The 21,874-nt window shown below is 38.5% G+C and overlaps 1 protein-coding gene across 3 annotated transcripts in view; it reads left to right on the plus strand.

The window, feature by feature from the left end:
* OSBPL1A (oxysterol binding protein like 1A) overlaps nt 1–21,874 on the plus strand; it is a 212,774-nt gene that overhangs the window by 75,464 nt on the left and 115,436 nt on the right. The window contains exons 13-14 of one of the 3 annotated variants that reach the window (XM_021686066.2): nt 1,935–2,016; nt 12,151–12,257. In XM_021686066.2, coding sequence (XP_021541741.1) covers nt 1,935–2,016; nt 12,151–12,257 — 189 coding nt within the window. Of the gene's footprint in view, nt 1–1,934; nt 2,017–12,150; nt 12,258–19,353; nt 19,410–21,874 lie in introns of those variants that run through there. The other 2 variants (XM_021686065.2, XM_021686064.2) reach the window with 2 other exon arrangements.

The following is a 21,874-nucleotide window of genomic DNA, read 5'->3' on the forward strand; positions in this document are numbered from 1 at the left end:
CAAATTGGAGGATGTATACATGTGGTTTGTATTAATGACCTCTTTTGTTCCTTTTACCCTCAAAACCACACCAAATGTTTAGAACAGAAGACACATTATACCTAACTGTGAAACAGAATGTGTAGATCAGATCTTCTCCAGCTGACCTAATATGTACCTTTTATTAAAACAAGTAAATCCTCCACCAGGGAAGGTCTTTTTAGTAACTGTCAGGTAGATATGCTAACGGAAGATGAATGGGATTCAGGTATTTGAGGATGATGTTATGGAGAATGTTCTTTTCTTTATTACCCCCAGGAACTCTGTCCTGTTCATTACAGATTTCCAGTCTGCAGATGAAGCCAGTGCTGGCTTTTATGCATCCAGCTAACTTTCACCATAGAAAGGAAAAGAGAAAACAGTAGCGTTGACTTGCACATGGGCAGGAGTATTAACTATGTATAGAGTAGAAATGACAATTTTCTGTTAATAAATTATGAGTGATACATTTGGTTGCAGTGCCTATTTCAGTTCCTCCAGATCAACTTCTTCCCTGCCTTCAACCTGTATTTATGGGCTGTGTCTGAAAAAGTGATCCAGCACACCATTTCCCTTTCTGGGGTGTTTTAAATTGTGTAGTGTAGGTATTTTTATGTTGTTAGAGCTCTCAACACAGAGTAATGTAGATTTTAAAGAGAACATTGCCTGTCACTAATGTGGTACCATGAATAATTCTGCTGTAGTTGAGCTGAGCTTCATAAGCACTAAAAATTTTATAAGGTGAAAAAGAAGAAAAGGCTGCTTACCTGTGTCCCTTTGTCATGTAGGACTGATTTAGGAGGAGCAAAAATGTTTAGTGATGAGCCAGTTGGGATTAGGAGTACAAAGTGGGGAATTTATGAGGATAAATATTACTGTACCTACAACAATGTGATTTTAATATTAACAAACTCAAGGTTCTCAGAATAAACATTTTTCATTACCATAACCAACTGACTTTACAATGATAATTTTCTTATTCTTCCTACCTCTTGAAAGAGAAACTGTAAATAAAACTAACATCAAAATTACATTGTTAATATAATCAATGTGTTTACCTGACTTTTCATTTTGGACTTCTAAATCTTGGCTAAGATGGGGTGGAACTTGTGTCATAAAACTCTGTGTTTTGCTTTTAGGGATCTAAAAATGTAGAAGTTTCAAAGTGCAAGAAGAATGTTTCCTATAACTGACTTAATCTTATTTTTATAAACTTTGACTTACTAAGAAAATGTCCTTAGATGGCTGAACGAAAATCAGCTGTGGTTTCTAAATATTACTATCTAGATTTTTTTTTTTAACAAAAACAGTTTTTAAACCTTTTTTTTTTTTAAGATTTTATTTATTTGACAGAGAAAGACACAGCGAGAGAGGAAACACAAGCAGGGGGAGTGGGAGAGGGAGAAGCAGGCTTCCCCCTGAGCAAGGAGCCCTATGAGGGGCTCGATCCCAGAATCCTGGGATCATGACCCGAGCTGAAGGCAGACGCTTAACGACTGAGCCACCCAGGTGCCCCGACAAAAACAATTTTTAAAGTATATTCTTAAGGAATGCATTTTATAATTCCTCGATGAATTTAATAAAGTCTACAAAAAGGATTAATCGGGAGAAATCTAACTCATATGTATATGGTATAATGAGTTTTTGGAAACAGTGCAATTGTATATTGTCTACATGACAAATGTTGAATGTATTTAAAATTTAGAAAGATTTATTTTTTAAACCTGTATGTGATTAAATGCAATATTCAATTTCTAAGGAAATTTTTATCTTTTTCTCTCTCAAGAATATATCTTAATTATTGTAGTATATCAACATGTGAACTAAAAGTTTTGACAGAAACAGTAAAGTATATGTACTATAAAAATACTTTATTAATAAAGTTTTAATTTTGCTTTTTGTTTTTGTTTTCCCAGAAAGCACAAACATGCCAACAGAAACTAGATAGGGAAATTTCCACCTTTCTGAAAATGATAAAGGAGTGTGACATGGCTAAAGGTAAGAAAAAAAAAAAAGTTGGGGGGCAAACTACCAAATAACACCCACTGTTTAACACAACCCATTATCCTAGATGTTGATCCTTTGTAGTTTTGTTTGCTATACATGTTAGATAATTTTCGGCTTTGAATTCAAAGTTATGTTTGATAAGACTATTTTGAAATTTTTAAAAAGCGACTTAAAATTTCTACTGGAAGAGGCTTGGTTTGTAGATTAATATTTTAAGAAAAAAAGAAAAAGTTAACATTTTGGGGCTGTAAATTCATTTTGGCTATGTAATGAGACTCCTAATTATGAATTCCAGAAGACTTGAATTTTATTTTTATTTTTTTTAAAGATTTGATTTGAGAGAGAGAGTGAGAGAACAGGAGGGGGGCAGGGTCCGAGGGAGAAGCACACTCGCTGCTGGGCAGGGAGCCCAATGCTGGACTCGATCCTGGGACTCCAGGATCATGACCTGAGCTGAAGGCAGTCGCTTAACCAACTGAGCCACCCAGGTGCCCCACAGAAGACTTGAATTTTAAACGGTCTTGTGTTTGAATCCTTGCTCTGCCACTTACCAGCTGTTACTTTGAACAGTACATTTAACTTCTCTGAGCCTCAGTTTCCCCATCTGTAAATGAAGGGGTTGGTTGTTTTCAGGTCTTAGCCTTTTATGATTCTATGAATGTCTATGTGACCATGACTGTCTAATGGTTAATCTACCTTTCAGTAGTAACTTTTTATGTCTTCAGTCTCCACTGGTTATGAATCATCAAGAGTTGACTATAAATATTCCAAAAGTCAAAATAACATACAATACAAAATCAAAAATCCAATTAAAAAAATTACATATCGAGGAAAAAAAAGTATTACTTTTTTTTTTTTAAAGATTTTATTTATTTATTTGACAGAGCACAAGTAGGCAGAGCGGCAGGCAGAGGGAGAAGGAGAAGCAGGCTTCCCGCTGAGCAGGGAGCCCAATGTGGGGCTCGATCCCAGGACCCTGGGATCATGACCTGAGCGGAAGGCAGACGCTTAACTGACTGAGCCACCCAGGCACCCCAAAAAAGTATTACTTTGTAAACTAAAAACTGTGTTTCTTAGACTTTAGACTCCTCCCTATTGCTTTAGATTTCAGCTATGATGGGTTTATAAATAACTTCACTGAAATTTAATTGATTCAGTTGTCTGAGTTAACAGTTTTAATCACGAACTAGTTTCCCTCTATGGACTTCTCAGTTTAGTTTATATATGCCCAGGGAATGCAAAGAAATGCTAATATTAGAATAAACTGAACACAGATATTTTATATCTATCCAGATGGACCTTGGGCATCTCTTTACGTCAGTTCCATAAACATTTATTTGTATTAACAATGATAGCTTTAAGAAGGACAGCAATTAAGTCATTTTTATTATTGTGGGCTGGAATATTATATTACTTAGCACTCTTCATCCTCAATGGACTTTTTAAGTAAGAACAGCTTCATTAGATACAATTCACAGTCTAAAATGTACCCATGTGGAGTACCCTTTAGTGGTTTTTAATATATTTACAGTTATGCAACTGTGACCATCAATGAGCTTTTAAAACACCATTTTCAAGAAACATCAAAAGTAAGAAGAGATACTAATGATGTTTAAAAGATGTAGGCAGTGTCCAGAGTTAGATGAAATATAAGGATTAATTCCTTTAACATGGACCAAAGAAAGAAATGACATCAGAACTACAACAAAATTAAGTAGTTTTTTTTTAAACTTTGAGATCTCTTGGTTCAGATTATCTGTATGACCTGTCACTCATAACGATGATATGCATCATTTGCATTTTTGGAGATATGCATAATATTCAATATTACAAAAGAGATACTTCAGACAGTGCCATCTGGAAAACTTTGAGATGTCTGACGATGATCTGACAACGTTATTTCATATATCTAAAATGAAATTCAATAGATTTATACACAAACAATTGTAAACATATTCTGTAAGATGGGTGTAGATAGATAAATCTGCATATTATATAAATAGTAAATGGGGTTAAGATGATTTCATGAATGGAATTAGAGTTGAAGATAACTACGTTACCTTAATGCCAAGGGATTGTGCAGAGTAATCTTGCACCATGTGTTTTATTGCTGATAGATAGTAGCTGATAAATACACATCCTGCTCCAAACTGTCTACATAGTTTGCCAATAACTTCTCAAAATGAAGAACTAAAATGTTTGTGGACAGAATCCAGACCTTGTGGTTGTGATTGTTGGTTGTCTTATGTTTTAATACAAAATTACATGAACTTTTAGATGCTACTTCCTTACATCTTACTCCGGGTTCTGCCGTACTAGTTCTGTTCTGTGTCCTGTCAAATCCAGGTCCCTGCTGCAGGCTCCCCTGTGGGCATCTTGCCTTCTGGGACCCCATGCATTCCATCCTTAAAGGGAATCCAAAGCCTTTTAGGAACTCCTACAACTCAGCTTCTGTGAAAATACGGCATTATTGCTTCCAGATTAATTTTAGAATAGTACTTTTTTGATCATAAAATTTTTTTCCCATTGGAAAAACAAATGTTTCATGGGTCTTTGAAACTATAGAATAAAATACAACCCTTTTTTTTTTTTTTAAGATTTTATTTATTTGACAGAGACACAGCAAGAGAGGGAACACAAGCAGAGGGAGTGGGAGAGGGAGAAGCAGGCTTCCCACTGAGCAGGGAGCCCAGTGCGGGGCTCGATCCCAGGACCCTGGGATCACGACCTGAGCCAAAGGCAGACGCTTAACGACTGAGCCACCCAAATGCCCCTAAAATACTAACTCTTTATCATGGCATTTAAGAACTATCAGAGCCCAATCACAAAAGCGTTTTTCAGTTTATTTACAATTACAGATCTTCCTCAATAATGGGGTTATGTCCTGAGAAAGCCCATTGTAAACTGAAAATCTTGTAAGTCAAAAATGCATTTAGTATACCTGACCTACTGAACATCATAACTTAGCCTAGCATACCTTAAAAACGCTCAGTACACTTTCGTTAGCCAGCAGTTGGGCAAAATCATCTGATACAAAGCCTGTTTTTTTAAGATTTTCTTTATAGAGAGAATGTTACAAGCATGTAAGTGTTGGGGGAGGAGCAGAGTGGGAGGGAGAGGGAAAGGGAGAGAATCCCAAGCAGATTCCATGCTGAGCGCAGAGCTGGATATGGGGCTTGATCCCATGACCCTGAGATAAAGACCTGAGGCGAAACCAAGAGTCCGATGCTTAACTGAGCCACCCAGGCACCCCCAAAGCCTGTTTTATATTAAAGTGTTAAATGCCATGTAATTTATCAACTCCTGTACTGAAAGTGAAAACAGAATGGATATCTGAATACAGAACGGTTGTAAGTGTATCAGTGGTTTATTTTGGTGATGATGTGGCTGACTGGGAGCTGTGGCCCCTGCCGCTGCCCCACATCACAAGAAATTACACTGCATATTGCTAACCCAGACAAAGATCAAAATTCAGAATTTGAAGTATGGTTTCTACCATACCATGTATACCATGTGTTTTGCATTCATAGCATCATTGAGTCAAAAAAATCCTAAGTCAAACCACTCTAAGTCAGGGACCATCTATATTCATTGTATGTTTTGGTCCAAAATGTCCTCTCTTGAAATAGTACTTTATTTCCTTAAGCCTAATTTCTGTCTGGATGAATGCCAAAATTTATGTATCTGGCATTGGCAACATATCCTTCAAGATTCGGTGAATGCAGTGCTAAAACCTCTACTATTTTATCTTTATCAAGAACATGATTATGAAAACAAAGAAAATCACCCAAACTAATAAAACTATTTGAAGATTTCCTGAAGGCTGGTAGTCTCTTCTTCCATAAAACCCTAAACTTACCCATCTGTACTAAACAGTTTTTGACTATTATGAATAATGTACACTTAAATTTGATCACATCGCTTTATTACCATAGAATTCTTGGAAGTGGAATTAGTGGATGAAAGCATATTAACATTTGTGTGCCTATTGATACATTGCTAAATTACTTTCTAAAAAAGATATACTTTATATGCCAACTTTAATGCATATAGTTTATTGCATGTTACTAAATGTAGATAGTGAATTCCGGGTTAAAGAAATTAGAATGATTTCAGTTATTTAAAAGAAAAAATATCTTAAAGGAAAAGCACTTTTGTTCAACCTACTTAAAACTCTGCTCAAAAATCTCGGCTTTGAGTAAACACACTTCCCGCCTCCTACACTATTGTCACTGAGGCCCAAACCATCATCGTCTTTCACACAGTGTTGAAACAGCCTCCTCACTGGCCCCTCAGATTCTACCCTTGACCCTCCAGTCCCTGCCCAAGGGACCCTGCTAAAACAGTGTGTAATGTTCTTTGCTCAAAACATCACGTAGATTCTGGGTTATCTCACTAAGAAAAACAAAGTCCTTCTAATGACCCACAGACTCTTCCAGTCCTATGTGGCCTCTCTCTTCTCATCTCCTAGTTACCCCTGCTTGCTTGTCTTCCAGCCTCACTGGCCTTCTGGCTGGGCATACTCCTGCTCAGCTTGGGCTGTGCTGGCCCTCTGCCTGGAAGTCTTCTCTCCAGGATACTCAGGTCCTCACCTGCCCAGGTCTTGACTCAAACAGAACCTGGCTACAGACTACAGACTGCATTACTGGGGCTTCCTTGCCCTCAGACTTCTCATTGGACTCAGCAAAAGGGAGACCCTATCAGGGGATTGGTGGAGGGGGTGAGAGCAGTCAGGCATTTTCCACCCTCCCGACAGCTGGGCTGCACGGACTGTAATAGACCCTGGCTGAAGAGCCCGCACCTGTGACTCCAGCTCCTGCTGGCCTTAGCAACACTGTCCTTTCTTTTTGCCTCTCCGTTCCACAGTGGCAACTGTCCTGCATGCCAGTCTATTAGTTCACTTACCCTCCCCTTTAGGTGTCATCTTTTTTAAAGACGTTTTCAGGTGCCCTTTCAGTTTGCCAGCCATTTCCTGTCAGGACCCTTACTGATATGTCATCCTGTCCGAACTTGCAACTCCCCTCAACACTTGTTATTCCCCTACCTTGCTTTTTTCCTCTGTCACTTATCAAACTTGCTATATATATATTGTAGTTGATAGTCTGCCTCTCCTATTAGAATATAAACTCCACCAAGGCAGGAATTTCTGTTTTATTTGCCGATCGTCTTCAGCACCTTAACAGTGCATGCTACTTGTAGGCACTTGACATATATACAGTTGATCCTTGAACAACACGGGTTTGAACTGCATAGGTCCACTTATATATGGCTTTTTTTTTTTTTTTTAATACAGCACGGTACTGTGAATGTAATTTCTGTTTTTTATGATTTTCTTAACACTTTTTCTCTAGGGTATTTGTTATTGTAAGGCTTCCAGTCAACAGTAGGTGCTTAGTAGTTAAGTTTCAGGGGAGTCAAAGATTATATATGGATTTTCAACTGCAAGGGGGTCAGTGCCCAACTCCCATGTTGTTCATGGGTCAACTGTATATGTTTTGAGTGAATGAAATGAATGACCTATTTATCTACCTTGTAAATTTATAACTCATTTCTTTTGAACTCAGAAATAAGTACTAAATTTGTTTTGTCAAGTTAGTATATAGGTTGTACAAGTCAGCACTGAACCTGCCACGGGGCAACCACGCAGTCAGTGGTAGATATAGACAGAGCCTCTCGCCTTTCTGGAGTTCCCCTTGATCACAGTTCTGATATGATCTTCTCAGGACTAATGGTTTCTATACTATCTGAAAATAATAATTACAGGGGGCGCCTGGGTGGCTCAGTCGGGTAAGCGTCTGCCTTCGGCTTAGGTCATGATCCCAGGGTCCTGGGATCGAGCCCCACATCGGGCTACCTGCTCAGCAGGATGCCTGCTTCTCCCTCTCCCACTCCCCCTGCTTGTGTTTCCTCTCTCGCTGTGTATCTCTCTGTCAAATAAATAAATAAAAAATCTTAAAAAAATAATAAAATAAAATTATTTGTTAAAAAAAAGAAAATAATAATTATAGATATTTTAGGTATGTTTACTTTATTGCACATTATATTTAGCAATAAAAGTATTGTTCTTCAAGATCCAACTCAAATCTCTATCTGTTCTCAGACCCTATTCCGTTACTCCATCCCATAATGGTTATTCCTTTCTCTGAATAGTTAACTTTTTTTTTTTAAGATTTTATTTATTTATTTGAGAGAGAGAGAATGAGAGACAGAGAGCATGAGAGGGAGGAGGGTCAGAAGGAGAAGCAGACTCCCTGCTGAGCAGGGAGCCCGATGCGGGACTCGATCCCGGGACTCCAGGATCATGACCTGAGCCGAAGGCAGTCGCTTAACCAACTGAGCCACCCAGGCGCCCTGAATAGTTAACATTTTTTAAGTGCATAATTTGTTTGCTGTCTACGTCTTATAGTATCCTTGATACCTTTTTTCATTTAACTCACGCTATAACTCATTTAACACATGCAGTTTTGAACTTTGTTTTATATTCTCCATTGCAGCTACTGCAGATTCTATATAGACAGAATGATTTAGTAGTACTTGTTTAGTGGGTGATTGTGTTCACACTAGTCATCTTAATTTGAACAACAACAAAAATTTATATTCTATAGGGTTCTCTCAGTTTTTTTCAAATTACAGTTTTATGTAAAAGTTCTTAGAAGATCAGTTGATTTTTATATGCAGATATCTTTTTCTCCTTTTCTGAGCCGAGTACGGATTTTCTTGAGGCATTTATATAATTCCAATTAGGTGTGAAAGTCCGTTTTTAAAATGCCTCTTTGCATGCAGGTTAGATCATGTCTCTTATATACATAATCAGATGCATTGCTGTTTTTTTCTTCAAAAAAAATATTTAAGGCTTCATGAAGAGGATGGCATTTGAACTTGGCCTTGAACAAAAGTTTAAGTGGAGAAACTTCTGAATATGAATAATTATTATTTCCAGTATTCGGGCAAGAAGAAACATCTTGAACAAAGGTTTGGAGGCAGTAAAGTGAAAGAATATTTCTAGGAAAACAAGTATTTCTAGGAAAACAGTCTGGCTGAAACCGATTCAGTTTAGAGTGTCTTAAATGTCAGTTTATGAGCGTGGACTTTTTCCATATTAGAACAATGGAGGTCCTTTGTATTAGGTTTAGTTTGCTAACATAACAAATAAGTATTTCCCCAATAGTTTTAAAACATACTCAATTAAAAATTGTACAGTGTTATCATGAAAATGACAGATTGTGAGTTTTTAAGCTTTTTGTATTAGATCTTCTAGCATCTTTCCTGAGTTCAAAAATATTTTTAGTACAGAATTAAGTGATTCTTATAATAGGCCAAATGTGTTTACATACTAGCCTTTTTACATTGTTCATTACAACTCAGTCTCTAAATACTAACTGGCTAAGATAATATTTGGGAGTGATTTCCAGTTGGTAACTTTTCTGGAAGCCTAGCGGTTTTTTCTTTTTTTATAACAATATGCAAACATCATCTACGAAGCATGCCACTATGAGCCACCTGGCTCCTGATGCGCTGCCCTGGTGCTAGAGGATCAGTTCTTATGCAGACCTCCTGTGCAAGTTAGTGTGAATTTCAAAATCTTGCTTGAACACCAGACTGTCAGAGAAATTAGGTAACTTTTGACTCTGTTTTGGACAAAAGAATTTGATACATTCTCAATAATGGATTCCTAAAAGTCCATATATATTTCTTGGAGCATTTTTTAAAAGGTTACAGAATCAGTTTTATTTAAAATCTTGAAGTTCATACAAATTCATTTTGGCATTTAATGTTTTATGCTAATCAACAAGTATATAAAGTGTTAAATATCTAAAACATACAAAATTATAGATGATTAAGCATGATGGTATTTAATAAAAGAAACACATCCATGAATGACTGTGCTCCCATCTTACCATTTGTGCCATGAAAGTGGAAAATTACTAGATTACCCAGAGCATTTATGGAAGGCAGAGGCTGTGTCTGATTTTTTTGTACATCCCCTCACCGTACTCAATCCACAGCTCCGTGTGAGACATCTGTTAAGGTACTATTTAAGTCTTGTGGCATCTGGCATATGGTATTCTTTTTTGCTATTTAGCAACTAAGTAAAGAATAAATCTTCACAATATGTATCAAAGATTCAAAATGAAAAATAAAGTATGTAAAATCAAATTTATTTTAGGATATAGTAGTTTTCAATTGTTTGGGTGTTATTAAGAATAGCTAACTTTGGGAAACTATTCCATAAAAAGAAAAATACGATAAAATGATATTTGATATTTATATCCAGATATTAATGAAAGGTTGTTCATACCTTCATTCACTCTGACCTTTTCCTTTTGTTGCCCCCTTTTGCCTTATGAGTTTTGAGAAATAATTTTTCTAAGAAAAGGACTTTTCTTTGCTAAAATCACATTCCTGTAGAAATAGTGGAGGGGCGCCTGGGTGGCTCAGATGGTTAAGCGTCTGCCTTCGGCTCAGGTCATGATCCCAGGGTCCTGGGATCGAGTCCCACATCGGGCTCCCGGCTCAGCGGGGAGCCTGCTTCTCCCTCTGACCCTCTCCCCTCTCATGCTGTTTCTCTCTCGCTTGCTCTCTAAAAAATAAATAAAATCTTTAAAAAAAAAAAAAAATAGTGGAAAATTTAAAGGAAAGAATGAAGAACAGTAGTAACAATTTTATCACCTAGGAGTAATGACTAAATAATTCGTTATATGTTCTTGGTAGATTTTATTTTCCTTTCCACTTCCTATTTGAAAATGTTTCTTGAAGAGAACCACTGTTCTATGCCTGATAATTGCAAATTGCTGGCATTTGGATTTGATTGCTTTTGCTTATTGACCTTGTTTACCATGTTTTAAGAACCCTGTTCTAAATGAATCAAGATTATTTAAAAGACAGAAGGTGGTATATATTTGTCTCTCACCTCCTAAGTTATTTTTAGATGAAAAGCTTTCTTAATATTATTTTTTAAAAAGATTTTATTTATTCATTTGAGACACAGAGATACAGAGAGAGAGCATGAGCAGTGGGAGAGGCAGAGGGAGAGGAAGAAGCAGACTCCCCGCTGCGTCAGGAGCCCGATGTGGGGCTCGATCCCAGGGCCCTGGGATCATGACCTGAGCCGAAGGCAGACGCTTAACCATCTGAGCCACCCAGGCGCCCCATCTTAATATTATTTTTGATTGAAGGGACGCATTTAAAGGATCTTAATATGTAATTAACACAAAGTCCAAAACTGTTGGAACAAAGAGCATTTCGCTAGCATTAATCTGGACAGGACATGACATTTTACTTCTTTTTTAAATGATCTATGTGTATTTTGCAGCTTTCTCTTGTCAGCATTCTGGTTTTTGTTTTGGGTGTTGTGGGTTTTTGTTTTTGTTTTTTTGTTTTTTTTTTGTAATGGGTAAATGGATTAAAATTTCCTTAGGGAACTAGGGAAGGTGGTGATATTACTATTTCTTTGTTCTCAATTTATATTCTGAAAGATACTGGACCCCAAAGGGACACATTTGTAAGAGTAAAAAGACCTATTTCATGCCAGACATTTATCCAATAAACACTAGAGAAAGTTGTGTTAATGCCACCTTTAGATAGGTTAGCCCTCATATCAACTACAGTATTATTCTTAGTTCTTTTTAGCACTTGGCTTTTGAATAAAATTACTTATCTAGCATAGAATATCATGAAAGGAAATGTTTATCAGCTGCTTTCCTTAAACATTACATTATTTATTCCTATAATTTTTTAAATTTTCATTTTATTATATTATTATTTTTTTTAGTTGTGACTCTTCTCCTTGCAGGATATAGGCCTTTCTAGGACAAGGCTTCATCTTTTCTTTTACTGTACCAATTTATGCACCCTGTATACAGTAGGTGCTAATAATGATGCTCAAGGAATATACTATATGCTTTGTTTAAGGCAGCCAGCTGGAAGGAAACATAAAGTTAGTAGACATAAAAATGTTTGTGGTGCCTGGCTGGCTCCGTTGGTAGAGCGTGCAACTCTTAATCTCAGGGTCCTGAGTTCAAGCTCCATGGTGGGTGTAGAGATTACTTTAAAAAAAAAAAAATAATAATTTAAAAATGTTTGTCGTCTTAAAATCCCACTAATTTTGTTTATTTTTATTTATAGACATGCTTCCATCATTTCTTCAGAAAGTTGAAGTTGTCTCTGAAGCTTCTAGAGAAACTTGTGTAGCCTTGAGCGATTGCCTTAATCTCTTCACTAAACAAGAAAGGGTAGGTAGTTTGGAGTTGAATTTTTTAATAATTGTGTGTCACATACTGGATTATCCAATAAATCACTACTTTCAATTTGACCAAAGGTAGGAGAAAATAGTCTTTTTTTTTTTTTTAGATTTTTATTTATTTATTTATTTGAGAGAGAGAGAATTAGAGCAAGCACATGAGAGGGGGGAGGGTCAGAGGGAGAAGCAGACTCCCCGCCGAGCAGGGAGCGCGATGCGGGACTCGATCCAGGGACTCCAGGATCATGACCTGAGCCGAAGGCAGTCGCTTAACCAACTGAGCCACCCAGGCGCCCATAGGAGAAAATAGTCTTAATAAAGAAAATGAAAGCTTCATTTTCACTAAAATTTAGAACTCCTTCATTCTTGGTTAAACAAGATGATTCTGAAGTAACTTGTGTTCAAATTTAATTACTTGTATAGCCGTATTTATCAACCATGGTTTAAATTTCTACTCACAGTTCTTGTGGCATTTCAACAAGAGTGTTGTGAAAATATTGTAGAAACCAAAGGTTTTATATGAAAAATACATAATACTTTTCTTTAGAAAATAGAGCGCTATTAAACTTACCTATGTGAAATGAGCTCAGTGGATTAAATATCTTATGTTCTTTTCCCCCTGCTCTCTCCTATTCACTTTTCCAAATATTAGTAAGAATGGTAAGTTTATCCGTTAGTAATTCTTTTTCTGAGGATTGAAAAGTTGCAAAGATGTGTTTTGGTTGCCTGGACTAGGATTTTTCTTGTTTTAATTTATTCCCCCTTCTCATTTTCATGATGTTAAATGCAAGCAAGCCAAGCAGCTATAGGCTTTCGCTTCCATTTTGTTAATTTCTACATATATGTTCAATCTTCAGCTTTTTAGATTAAGACACCAGATTTCTCATTCTTGTTACAATTTATTTGTACCTTTTAATTAGATATTAAGTTTTGGTAAAACAAGATAGATGAAAATGGTTTTGTATATTTCTCTCATATGTAAAGATCTAAAATTTTATTGTGATTACAACGGAAACCTTGTGAATTCACATAAAAATTTTTTCAACGCCAGCTTTGTTATGTACTCCACAAATTCCATATTTTACTTGGAGAAAAAAATGTGAGTGATCTGAAAATCATTTAAAACAAATTTACAGAAAGTCTTTTCAATAGGATTTTATTAACTATCACAGGAAAACATAATTGTTCATTAAACATTTTAAATGGTTAATTCTTCCAATACTGTTTGAAAACAACCCCTCCCACCTCAGCATTTCTATTTTTGGTGATTTCATATTCTAGGTTATTTAAATGAGGCATGATTTAGTGATCTAAATAAATCTAAATAGCATTGTCCAACATTTTTGAAATGAACGAATTGTGTCTAGGAATTCAGGTAATATTTAATACATTGTAAAACTAATTCTCATTAATGTCTCTTACGTGATACCTGATGGATGTATCAATAATGTCTTTGTTTTAGAGGTGTGTAGTTTCAAGGTAAATTCTAGATTTAATTTAATTTCTGGAGAAGCCAACCTATACTAATTTTTAAACTGTTTGCTTAAAAATGTAGCCTAGGTAATTACCTCTCTGAAAATCCAGATGTGCAGGAGTATATTAGCCTCAAGTTTAGACTAATTAGACTTTTAAATTTGTCATGAGGATTAAATAACATAATGTAAGCAAAATACTTAGCATAGTTCCTGACACATAGTAAGCCCTGAGTAAAAATCAACAGTTATTACAGGATGCTATCTAATTAACACTTGTAACCCCTTTTCTCTGATGGTATTTTGGAGCTTATGTGTCTTTAGCATTGGATTTAACTCATTTTGGGAGGAGATGGTATTATCTAAAGAAGATTTGAGTATTTGTGGAATGATTGTGTTCTTTTCATCCTTATTTATTATTCAAGTGACAAAGGGCTACTTAAGTTCTCTGAACCTTGATATTTCCATCTTTCAAATAAAGGAGACCATACTGTAAGTCATTAACAAGCACTGAAGACTGAAAGTCTAATGGACCTTTTTTAAAATCTCAGTCTTTTCCCTAACCAACCATGGGCAAGTTTCTGTAAAATGAAAATGTATAAACACCTCAGTGTCAGGTTTGGGGGTCAAATGTATATAGATGAATAATAGGTATATAGAGCATATTAACATACTGTGTGGCACACAGTACTCATTTAGGAAATGGCATGTGTTGCTTCAAACTTGCAAAGTATCTTTAAGATTCTTTTTCAGTAATGCTATAAAGTAGCAACTCTGAGGTTCTATGGATTTCCTTCTGAGAAATAGGATTATAGACAATGAAAAGGGCCCCCAAATATTTAAGAGAGAAACGGCATCATTGAAGGTAGTGTTTTTTATATGGCTAAGACCTACAACATAGGAATTTAATAGTGTACTTGAGGTCATCACAGAATAATTAGGTATTGTAATGCCTTATTTATCTGGAATCATAAATTGTATTTCTGTTATCTAGAAATTTTGTTAAAAGAACAATCATAAGCTTTGAACTCACAGAGACCTGGGTCTAATTCCATGTTCTGCTCCTTAATCTCTCTTTGCCACAGTTTTCATATACAATTACCTTTTTAAAGTGGCAATCAACCAAAAAAGAGTGTTTTGAAAAGTAGGTATGATCATCTTGGCAAAACACCTTGTATACTACCTGGCACGTAATGGGGATCCAGTAGATCTAAGTGATCCCAGCCCTTGCGGCCGCAAAACTGTTTTTATTCTAATCTTTATGATGACAGTTATTTTAAATGTTATGCATTTACATCTTATGCTAAATTTTTAGCACTTAATTTTATCTTTTCTGGGGGCCTCAGGATTGTCCTTTTTGTATGTTCATAATTACTCTGTGTCTTAATACAGAGATGCCTTCAGGGGATAATGTTTATAGAACTCTGTAATTTGACTAAATGGCCCAGTCCTGCTAATGCCCTTGAATTCACTTTTGCACTTTATGGGGTTTAAAATTTTTTTTCTCTTGATTTTTAGCTCGGCTGTGTGCCTGTCTGTAGCAGTGTAATACTGATCCCTTCTGTTTACTCTTTCTAATGTTGCTTATGAAAAAGAAAACCAGATAACCAAACTTGGTCAAATTATGTCCCCAGTAAGAGCAAGCTGGCTCTGTATGAGAAACTTAGGGGTTTATAAAGAGCACAAGCCTTAGTGCCTGGATTTGGGGCTTTCTATTTCTGTGGTATGTGAGTGTTCTTTGCTTATTTGGGGATGTTCTGATAAGACCCAGATATTTAAGGTTTCCATAGATCTCTATAAATGGTGTGCATTATGTAGGCATATTTTACTTGTAAATAACACTATGTTGTTAAAAAAAACTGCAGTATATAAAGCAAGCTGTAAAGCTTGTGATTGATTTACTAAAGGGAAACTTATTAGGCGTTTTTAGGGTAATATAGGGAGACATGAGAGAATGTGAATGCCATAATTTGTCTTTAACCTTGTTTGAGAGTTCTATTCAAAAGGCTAGTGGGGCGCCTGGCTGGCTCAGTCGGTAGAGCACAGGACTCTTAATCTCAGGGCCATGAGTTCAAGCCTCACGTTGGGTGTGGAGCCTACTTAAAAAAAAAAAGAAAAAAAAATTTCAAAAGGCTAGAAACTGGCTTTATGAATTATTTTTGTTTCTGTAGTTTTCCTCACCAGAGAGTGGTATCAGAAGTGGCTAAAATGTCACACAGTGCCATCATTGGTCCCCTTCTTGTTCTGTGTATCATTGAGCTCCCTTTGATATTAATCAAACCAGTTTTTCTGAAGTAGGAACTTGCTTATTAAAATTAGTGTAAGCTCACTCATAAAATATTTTATGTTTCTATGTTAAATTTCCTGACTACTAAAGAGCTGTAACCCAAAAGTGTGATTGGGATGATAGTGATGCTAAGTTTGTGGTATAATGGAGAGATCTGGACCTTAAATTGGACCAACCAAAAGGTATTGCAACTTTGGACCAGATGCTGATATCTTTGGAGAGAAACCATGCCCTCCTGTGAGCTTCCAGCTCTATAAAGTCGAGGTCTCTAATATTCATTAGTTTCCTGGGCTGTTCAAAGGCCTTTAGTCATTTTGTGTTCCTATTCTCTTTCATTTTTTCATGTTTATACCTTTTGGGCCTTTACCTCTCTGTCATCTCTTCAGTCTCCTCCTCTCCCTCTGCTCTGAGCAAAATTCTTTGTTAAACATGGAGGCAGTGACTGTATTTTTTTTTTTTTTTAAAGATCTTATTTATTTATTTGACAGAGAGAGGGAACACAAGCAAGGGGGGTGGGAGAGGGGAAAGCAAGCTTCCCGTTGAGTAGGGAGCCCCATGCAGGGCTCAATCCCAGGACCCTGGGATCGTGACCTGAGCTCAAGGCAGATGCTTAACGACTGAGCCACCCAGGCACCCCGACAGTGACTGTATTTGCTGCCAGTTCCCTGCCACTCCCAACCCCCAGTCTCTTTTTTCTTTCCTTTCGTTGGCATCTGTCTCCTTCCATTCTGCTTCAAAAACAGCTCCTCTCGTCTTTTGAATCCTCTACTCCCTTACAGCTTCTGTCTCCCTACATTCCTTTCCAATTCTATTTTGGAAAATGTGATAATTTCTGTTTCTACTTTATTCCTCAACTAGCCCACTGAAACCATTCTTGCCAATAATCTCCTTACTGCTAAATCAGAGGATACCCTTAAATTACCTTGCTTGTCCTGTGATGGATCTGGCATTTGATGACTACTTGCTTTTTGGAGTTCTTCTCAGTGATTTCCATGGTGCCTACCTCTTCTGGCTTCTCTTTCCTTTAGAGCAGCTCCTCCTCAGTTTTCTTCGGAAGGATCTTTTCTTCTGCTTGTGCCTTGAGTGTTAGTGTCCCTGGTTTCTGTGGGTGGCCTTCTCACTCAGCATTCTCCTTGGATGATCTTAGCCACTCCTTCAAACAGAAATCCATGACGACTCTGATATCTCCACCTTAGATCTCTCCTGAGCTATAAACCAGTATATCCAGCTGCCTTTTAAACATTGAGATATGATTGTATCGTAGGCATTTCAAAACCAGTGTGTCTAACGCTGAATTACCCATTCAGCTCAGAGACAGAATTACTACCTATCCAGGAACCCAGGCCAAGATCCTGGGAGCTGTCCTCAGTTCATCCTTCTTCCTTATTCCCCCACGCTTACCAAGTTCTGTCATTTTTCCTTCCTGTCTCTCAGCTGCCTGTCTCCCTGTCCTCCCTCTCCTCCCACCCAACACTCAGATCCCCCACTGCCACTCTGAGGATAGCGCTCTCAGGATTACTCTGTCAGATGACTGCCGCCATTTCCTCATCCCAGGTTCCACCCTTCCGACCTGGTTTAGAAATCCCTCCTATTCTAGGACTCTTTGCCACTGTAGCACTTACCACATTGTATCATCATATGTTTACTTGTCTGATGATATATTTACTAAAGAGCCCCTTAAGTAAGCAACTGTATCATAGTTATTTCTGTAGGATCTGTGTCTAGTATAGTACTTGACCTGGAGTAGACAGTTAATATCTAACTGAATGCATAATGAATGTACAAAGGAAAGAATACAAAGATCGGACCAATCGGGATCTACTTTCTGCTGTCTTGACCTTGAGCAAATTAACATATGTTTGGCAATTCCATTTCCAAATCTGAGGAGAATACAGATGAGTTATTTTATGTGAAGTTCCTTGATACAGTGCCTGGCACAGTTTAGGTGCTCTGTAAATTGCCTTCTAAAACATTTTTGTTTTTGCTGCCTAGTACTTTTGTAAACTGAATTCATTCTCTAATTTTTAGAACCCAGGGGGAAGATTCTGTAGCGGCTGCTTTTAGTGCCAAATGTGACTTTTCACAATACCACTTAGTTATCAGTTTAGAATGGGGGGGAGCAAACTGACTTTTCAAAGACACCATGAAACCTTACTGACATTTAATTCCAAATTTTCTAGTGTACTGTTGTATCCTCTTCTACATGTTTTAATCTGTAGCTCAGTGAGAGCCACCGCTGTTGAATAGTGAACTTAAAGTACCCTAGGATCTTGTCAAAGAAATACTCAGTTTGGTTCAGTATTACTCTGCTCCGTAAAGTTTGAGGACAGGTTTATACTGTTTAAAACTGTTGGAACAAAAAGTTATGTGTACTCCACTCCCACCAGAACCTCATAGTTAACTAGAAATCTCAATAGCCTGAACATCCCACTTAAGTGTAGTATTTAGGAGGTGGGTTTTGCTATCCTTTGAATCTTCCTGTACCCTTCAAGCCTGGCTGGAATAAGAAACCATCTATTCCCTATAAGTAGGTTTCACAGTAGTAGGATTAATACCATTGTTTTCTTCATTGCTCAAATGGTAGCTTAGAAAGTGCATAAAAAATAAATACATGAAGTCTAGTTCAGTCTTTGTTGTGGAATTGGAAACCTCCACTCTTCAGTGTAAGCCTGAGTAAGGGTCAGTTACCTTTGAGGCGCAAGAGTCCAAAGAGGATTCCTCTGCTTTTCCCTGGGGGTGGGCTGGCCATTTAGGAGTTGTCAGGGCAGGCGTCGCCAGGAGAGGGCTTGAGCACACAGCCCGCTCTAGGACCTCGCAGGAGCCTCCGTGGGATGCACGCAGAGCACGAGTAGCAGTTTCCTTACTTCCTTCCCGAGAATTGCGGGCCAGCAGTCCTCTCGCTTCTTTGGAGGGGCTGCGTGCAGGCTGTCGTGGTCGCGGGCAGGTCCCCACCTGCGCCTCCGAGGAGCGGGCCCCGCGGGAGGGGGCCCGGAGGAGGAGGGACTGGACGACGACAGCGGCCGCGCGGAGCCGCCTGCTGCAGGCCATTCGCCGCGCTGCTCGCACTCTCCCGGGCGAGCCCTGGAGGAGGGTGGCGCTGGCTCTGCGGCCGAGAGGCGCTGCACGGACCTCTGGTGGCCCGAGGGCCGGCGCGGGAGTCCTGGGCCGTGGGCGGGCGGGCCGGGCCTCTCCTTGACCTCGCTGAAGCCGGGGGCGGGCGGAGGAAAGGTGACTTAGGGAGACCTTGCGGTGCCGCCCTGGGTCGCGCCTCCGGGCTGGGCTGGAGGGGAGGCGGAGGAACAGGCCGAGCGCATTTGTGCCGGAGCTGGCTGAGGAGCGCAGGGCGGAGCGCGCCGGCGGGGAGCCCCAGATCCGGCCCAGGTGGGTGAGTGTGTGTGTGCCCACTGGGGGCTTTGCGAGGTCAGCCTCGGGAGGGACGGCAGAGGACACCCGGGGCGGGGGGGTGGAAGCGGGGAGGGCGGCCAGACCAGATCTAGGGATGTGAGTAGATCCAAGAATAGTTGGACGTGTTTGTGCGGAGCAGAGTGCAGCTGCGGGTGAGTGGGGAGGGGTGCGTGAAGCCGGGAGACTCTGCTCTCCCAGCCTGGCCAGGGTCTTCCTGCCGGCTCCGTACTTGGAGTCGGGTTCCCACAGGAAGAGCCACTTGGGGGGAAAGACTGGACAGATTTTTTTTTTTTTTTCCAGCTAAATATTGGTAGTAGGTCAAGTGGGGCCGGAGTGGGAGGAGTAAGGCAGTGAAAGACATTATTGTCCTAAATAACCTTCCAAGTTAGTGATTTTTTGCATGTCTCTGCCCTGGCTGACATTGAGATGAATTTACCATCCGTTAGGAGGCTGCTAAAATTCCAGGGAAACGCACGAGTGGATTAAAGAGAGGGAAATTATACTGGGGCTGGGAGTGGGGAGGGAGGTAGCTTTTAACTTTGTTTTGATTAAGGATTTTTGATTACTCATAGGCTTTCTTTGTAGCCTAAACCAGTGGAGAATCACGTTCCCCAGCATTCAGAGCATGTGGCTAGTTGTTTTGTGTTTTTTGTTGTGCTGGCTTTTTCTGGATTTGGAGGGAGGGTAGTAGGAAAGGAAAGATACCAGGGAGGAGCTTAGTACAGCTTTTGATAGTTACTAAAGCTATTAAAAGTTTCTTAACTTGAATTAGGTTCAAAGACGGAATGAAGGCATTTTGTTTTAAAGAAGTAGAGTAACTTAGCAGGAATCTTTTTCAAAAGAGAAAAATGCTTGAAATGCGTGTTGGTGGAGGAATGTGTAGGCTAGAATATGGGTATTAAGTGTAAATTTTCTTTTCAGTTTGAGGGCACACTGAAGTTAATCTCTGGTCCAGATAATGTTTGATTTCAGCCGTGAAGCTGATGACTTTGGTACGTTAGCTGGGTTTTGATTTAGATATTTAATCTTTTTTTTTTTTTTTTTAAGACCTTTAATCTGAACATGATGGCCAGAGAGCTGTATCACCCTTTGTCCCAGTACTACTTTTACTAGACTGGGATCTTAAAGGAATTTGTGTCACTGGGAATATGATTGCAGGACTCTAGTCTCCCCTCTTTAGAACATTTTTAAAGGTTAATTTTAGGGAATTTCATTGAGGGTGAAAGTGACCCAAATAATTTCTGTACCCTCAGTTGTGCACCTTGCAGAATGAGGGAAAATTTAAAAGTTCATTAGATTTTCCATATTAAAAGCACATGCGTGTACTACCAGGGTAGTATATAAATAAAGTCAAGCACGTTTGGAATACCGTATGTAAAATAATGAATAAAATAATTATGCAATAGCATGCTCTAAGCTTTGTGTACAATTTATAACATTTGCCATCTATATTCTTTAAAAAGCTTTTATAAATTTATTAGTATCTTTTTTTTTTTAAAGATTTTATTTATTTATTTGAGAGAGAGAGAGAGAGCATGAGAGGGGAGAGGGTCAGAGGGAGAAGCAGACTCCCCACTGAGCAGGGAGCCCAATGTGGGACTCGATCCTGGGACTCCAGGATCACGGCCTGAGCTGAAGGCAGTTGCTTAACCAACTGAGCCACCCAGGCGCCCTAAATTTATTAGTATCTTGACATTCAAATATATTGTGTTTATAAGCTCTGTGAGGATTATAAGAATTTTTAATTCCTTTAAAAATTAGAAATTTAGATTTTTTTTACTTGGTCCACATTATTCTACATTATTCCTAAACTTTTAGTTTGTATGTATAGTCAGGAAATATACTGTGAATTAATTTTGGAAGCAGGCAGGACATAAATGTTTTTAATGTTTTTAAATTTATTTAATAGGAAGTTTATGTAGCATGAAGCAGGTTTTCATTTTGATAATTTGTGAAGTATTTGAACAAAAATACATAAGGTGGTAATTATTTCAGCAGTATGAGAGAGAGAGAGAGAATGTGTATGTGTGCTATTAGCCTTGTCATGCTTGGTATGACCCAGGATCTTTTCCTAAGTTTTTGTATCAACAGTGGTATGAAGTCTGTAACCTGCCTGCAATTGTTTTTGTCTTGTATTCCTACTAGAGAGTGCAGTGCCTGATTTATATTCTGTCTGATGAATTTTGAATGAGGTATAGCAGATATAATTATCCTCTCATTTTAATGTAAGAGTGGTAAGGATATAACCCCTATACATTTTTTTTTTAATATTTATTTATTTGACAGAGAGACAGTGAGAGGGAACACAAGCAGGGGGAGTGGGAGAGGGAGAAGCAGGCTTCCCGCCGAGCAGAGAGCCCGATGTGGGGCTCAATCCCAGGACCCTGGGATCATGACCTGAGCCGAAGGCAGGCGCTTAACAACTGAGCCACCCAGGCGCCCCAA

This window comes from Neomonachus schauinslandi, chromosome 14 (assembly GCF_002201575.2).
Source record: "Neomonachus schauinslandi chromosome 14, ASM220157v2, whole genome shotgun sequence".
Lineage (NCBI taxonomy): Eukaryota > Metazoa > Chordata > Mammalia > Carnivora > Phocidae > Neomonachus > Neomonachus schauinslandi.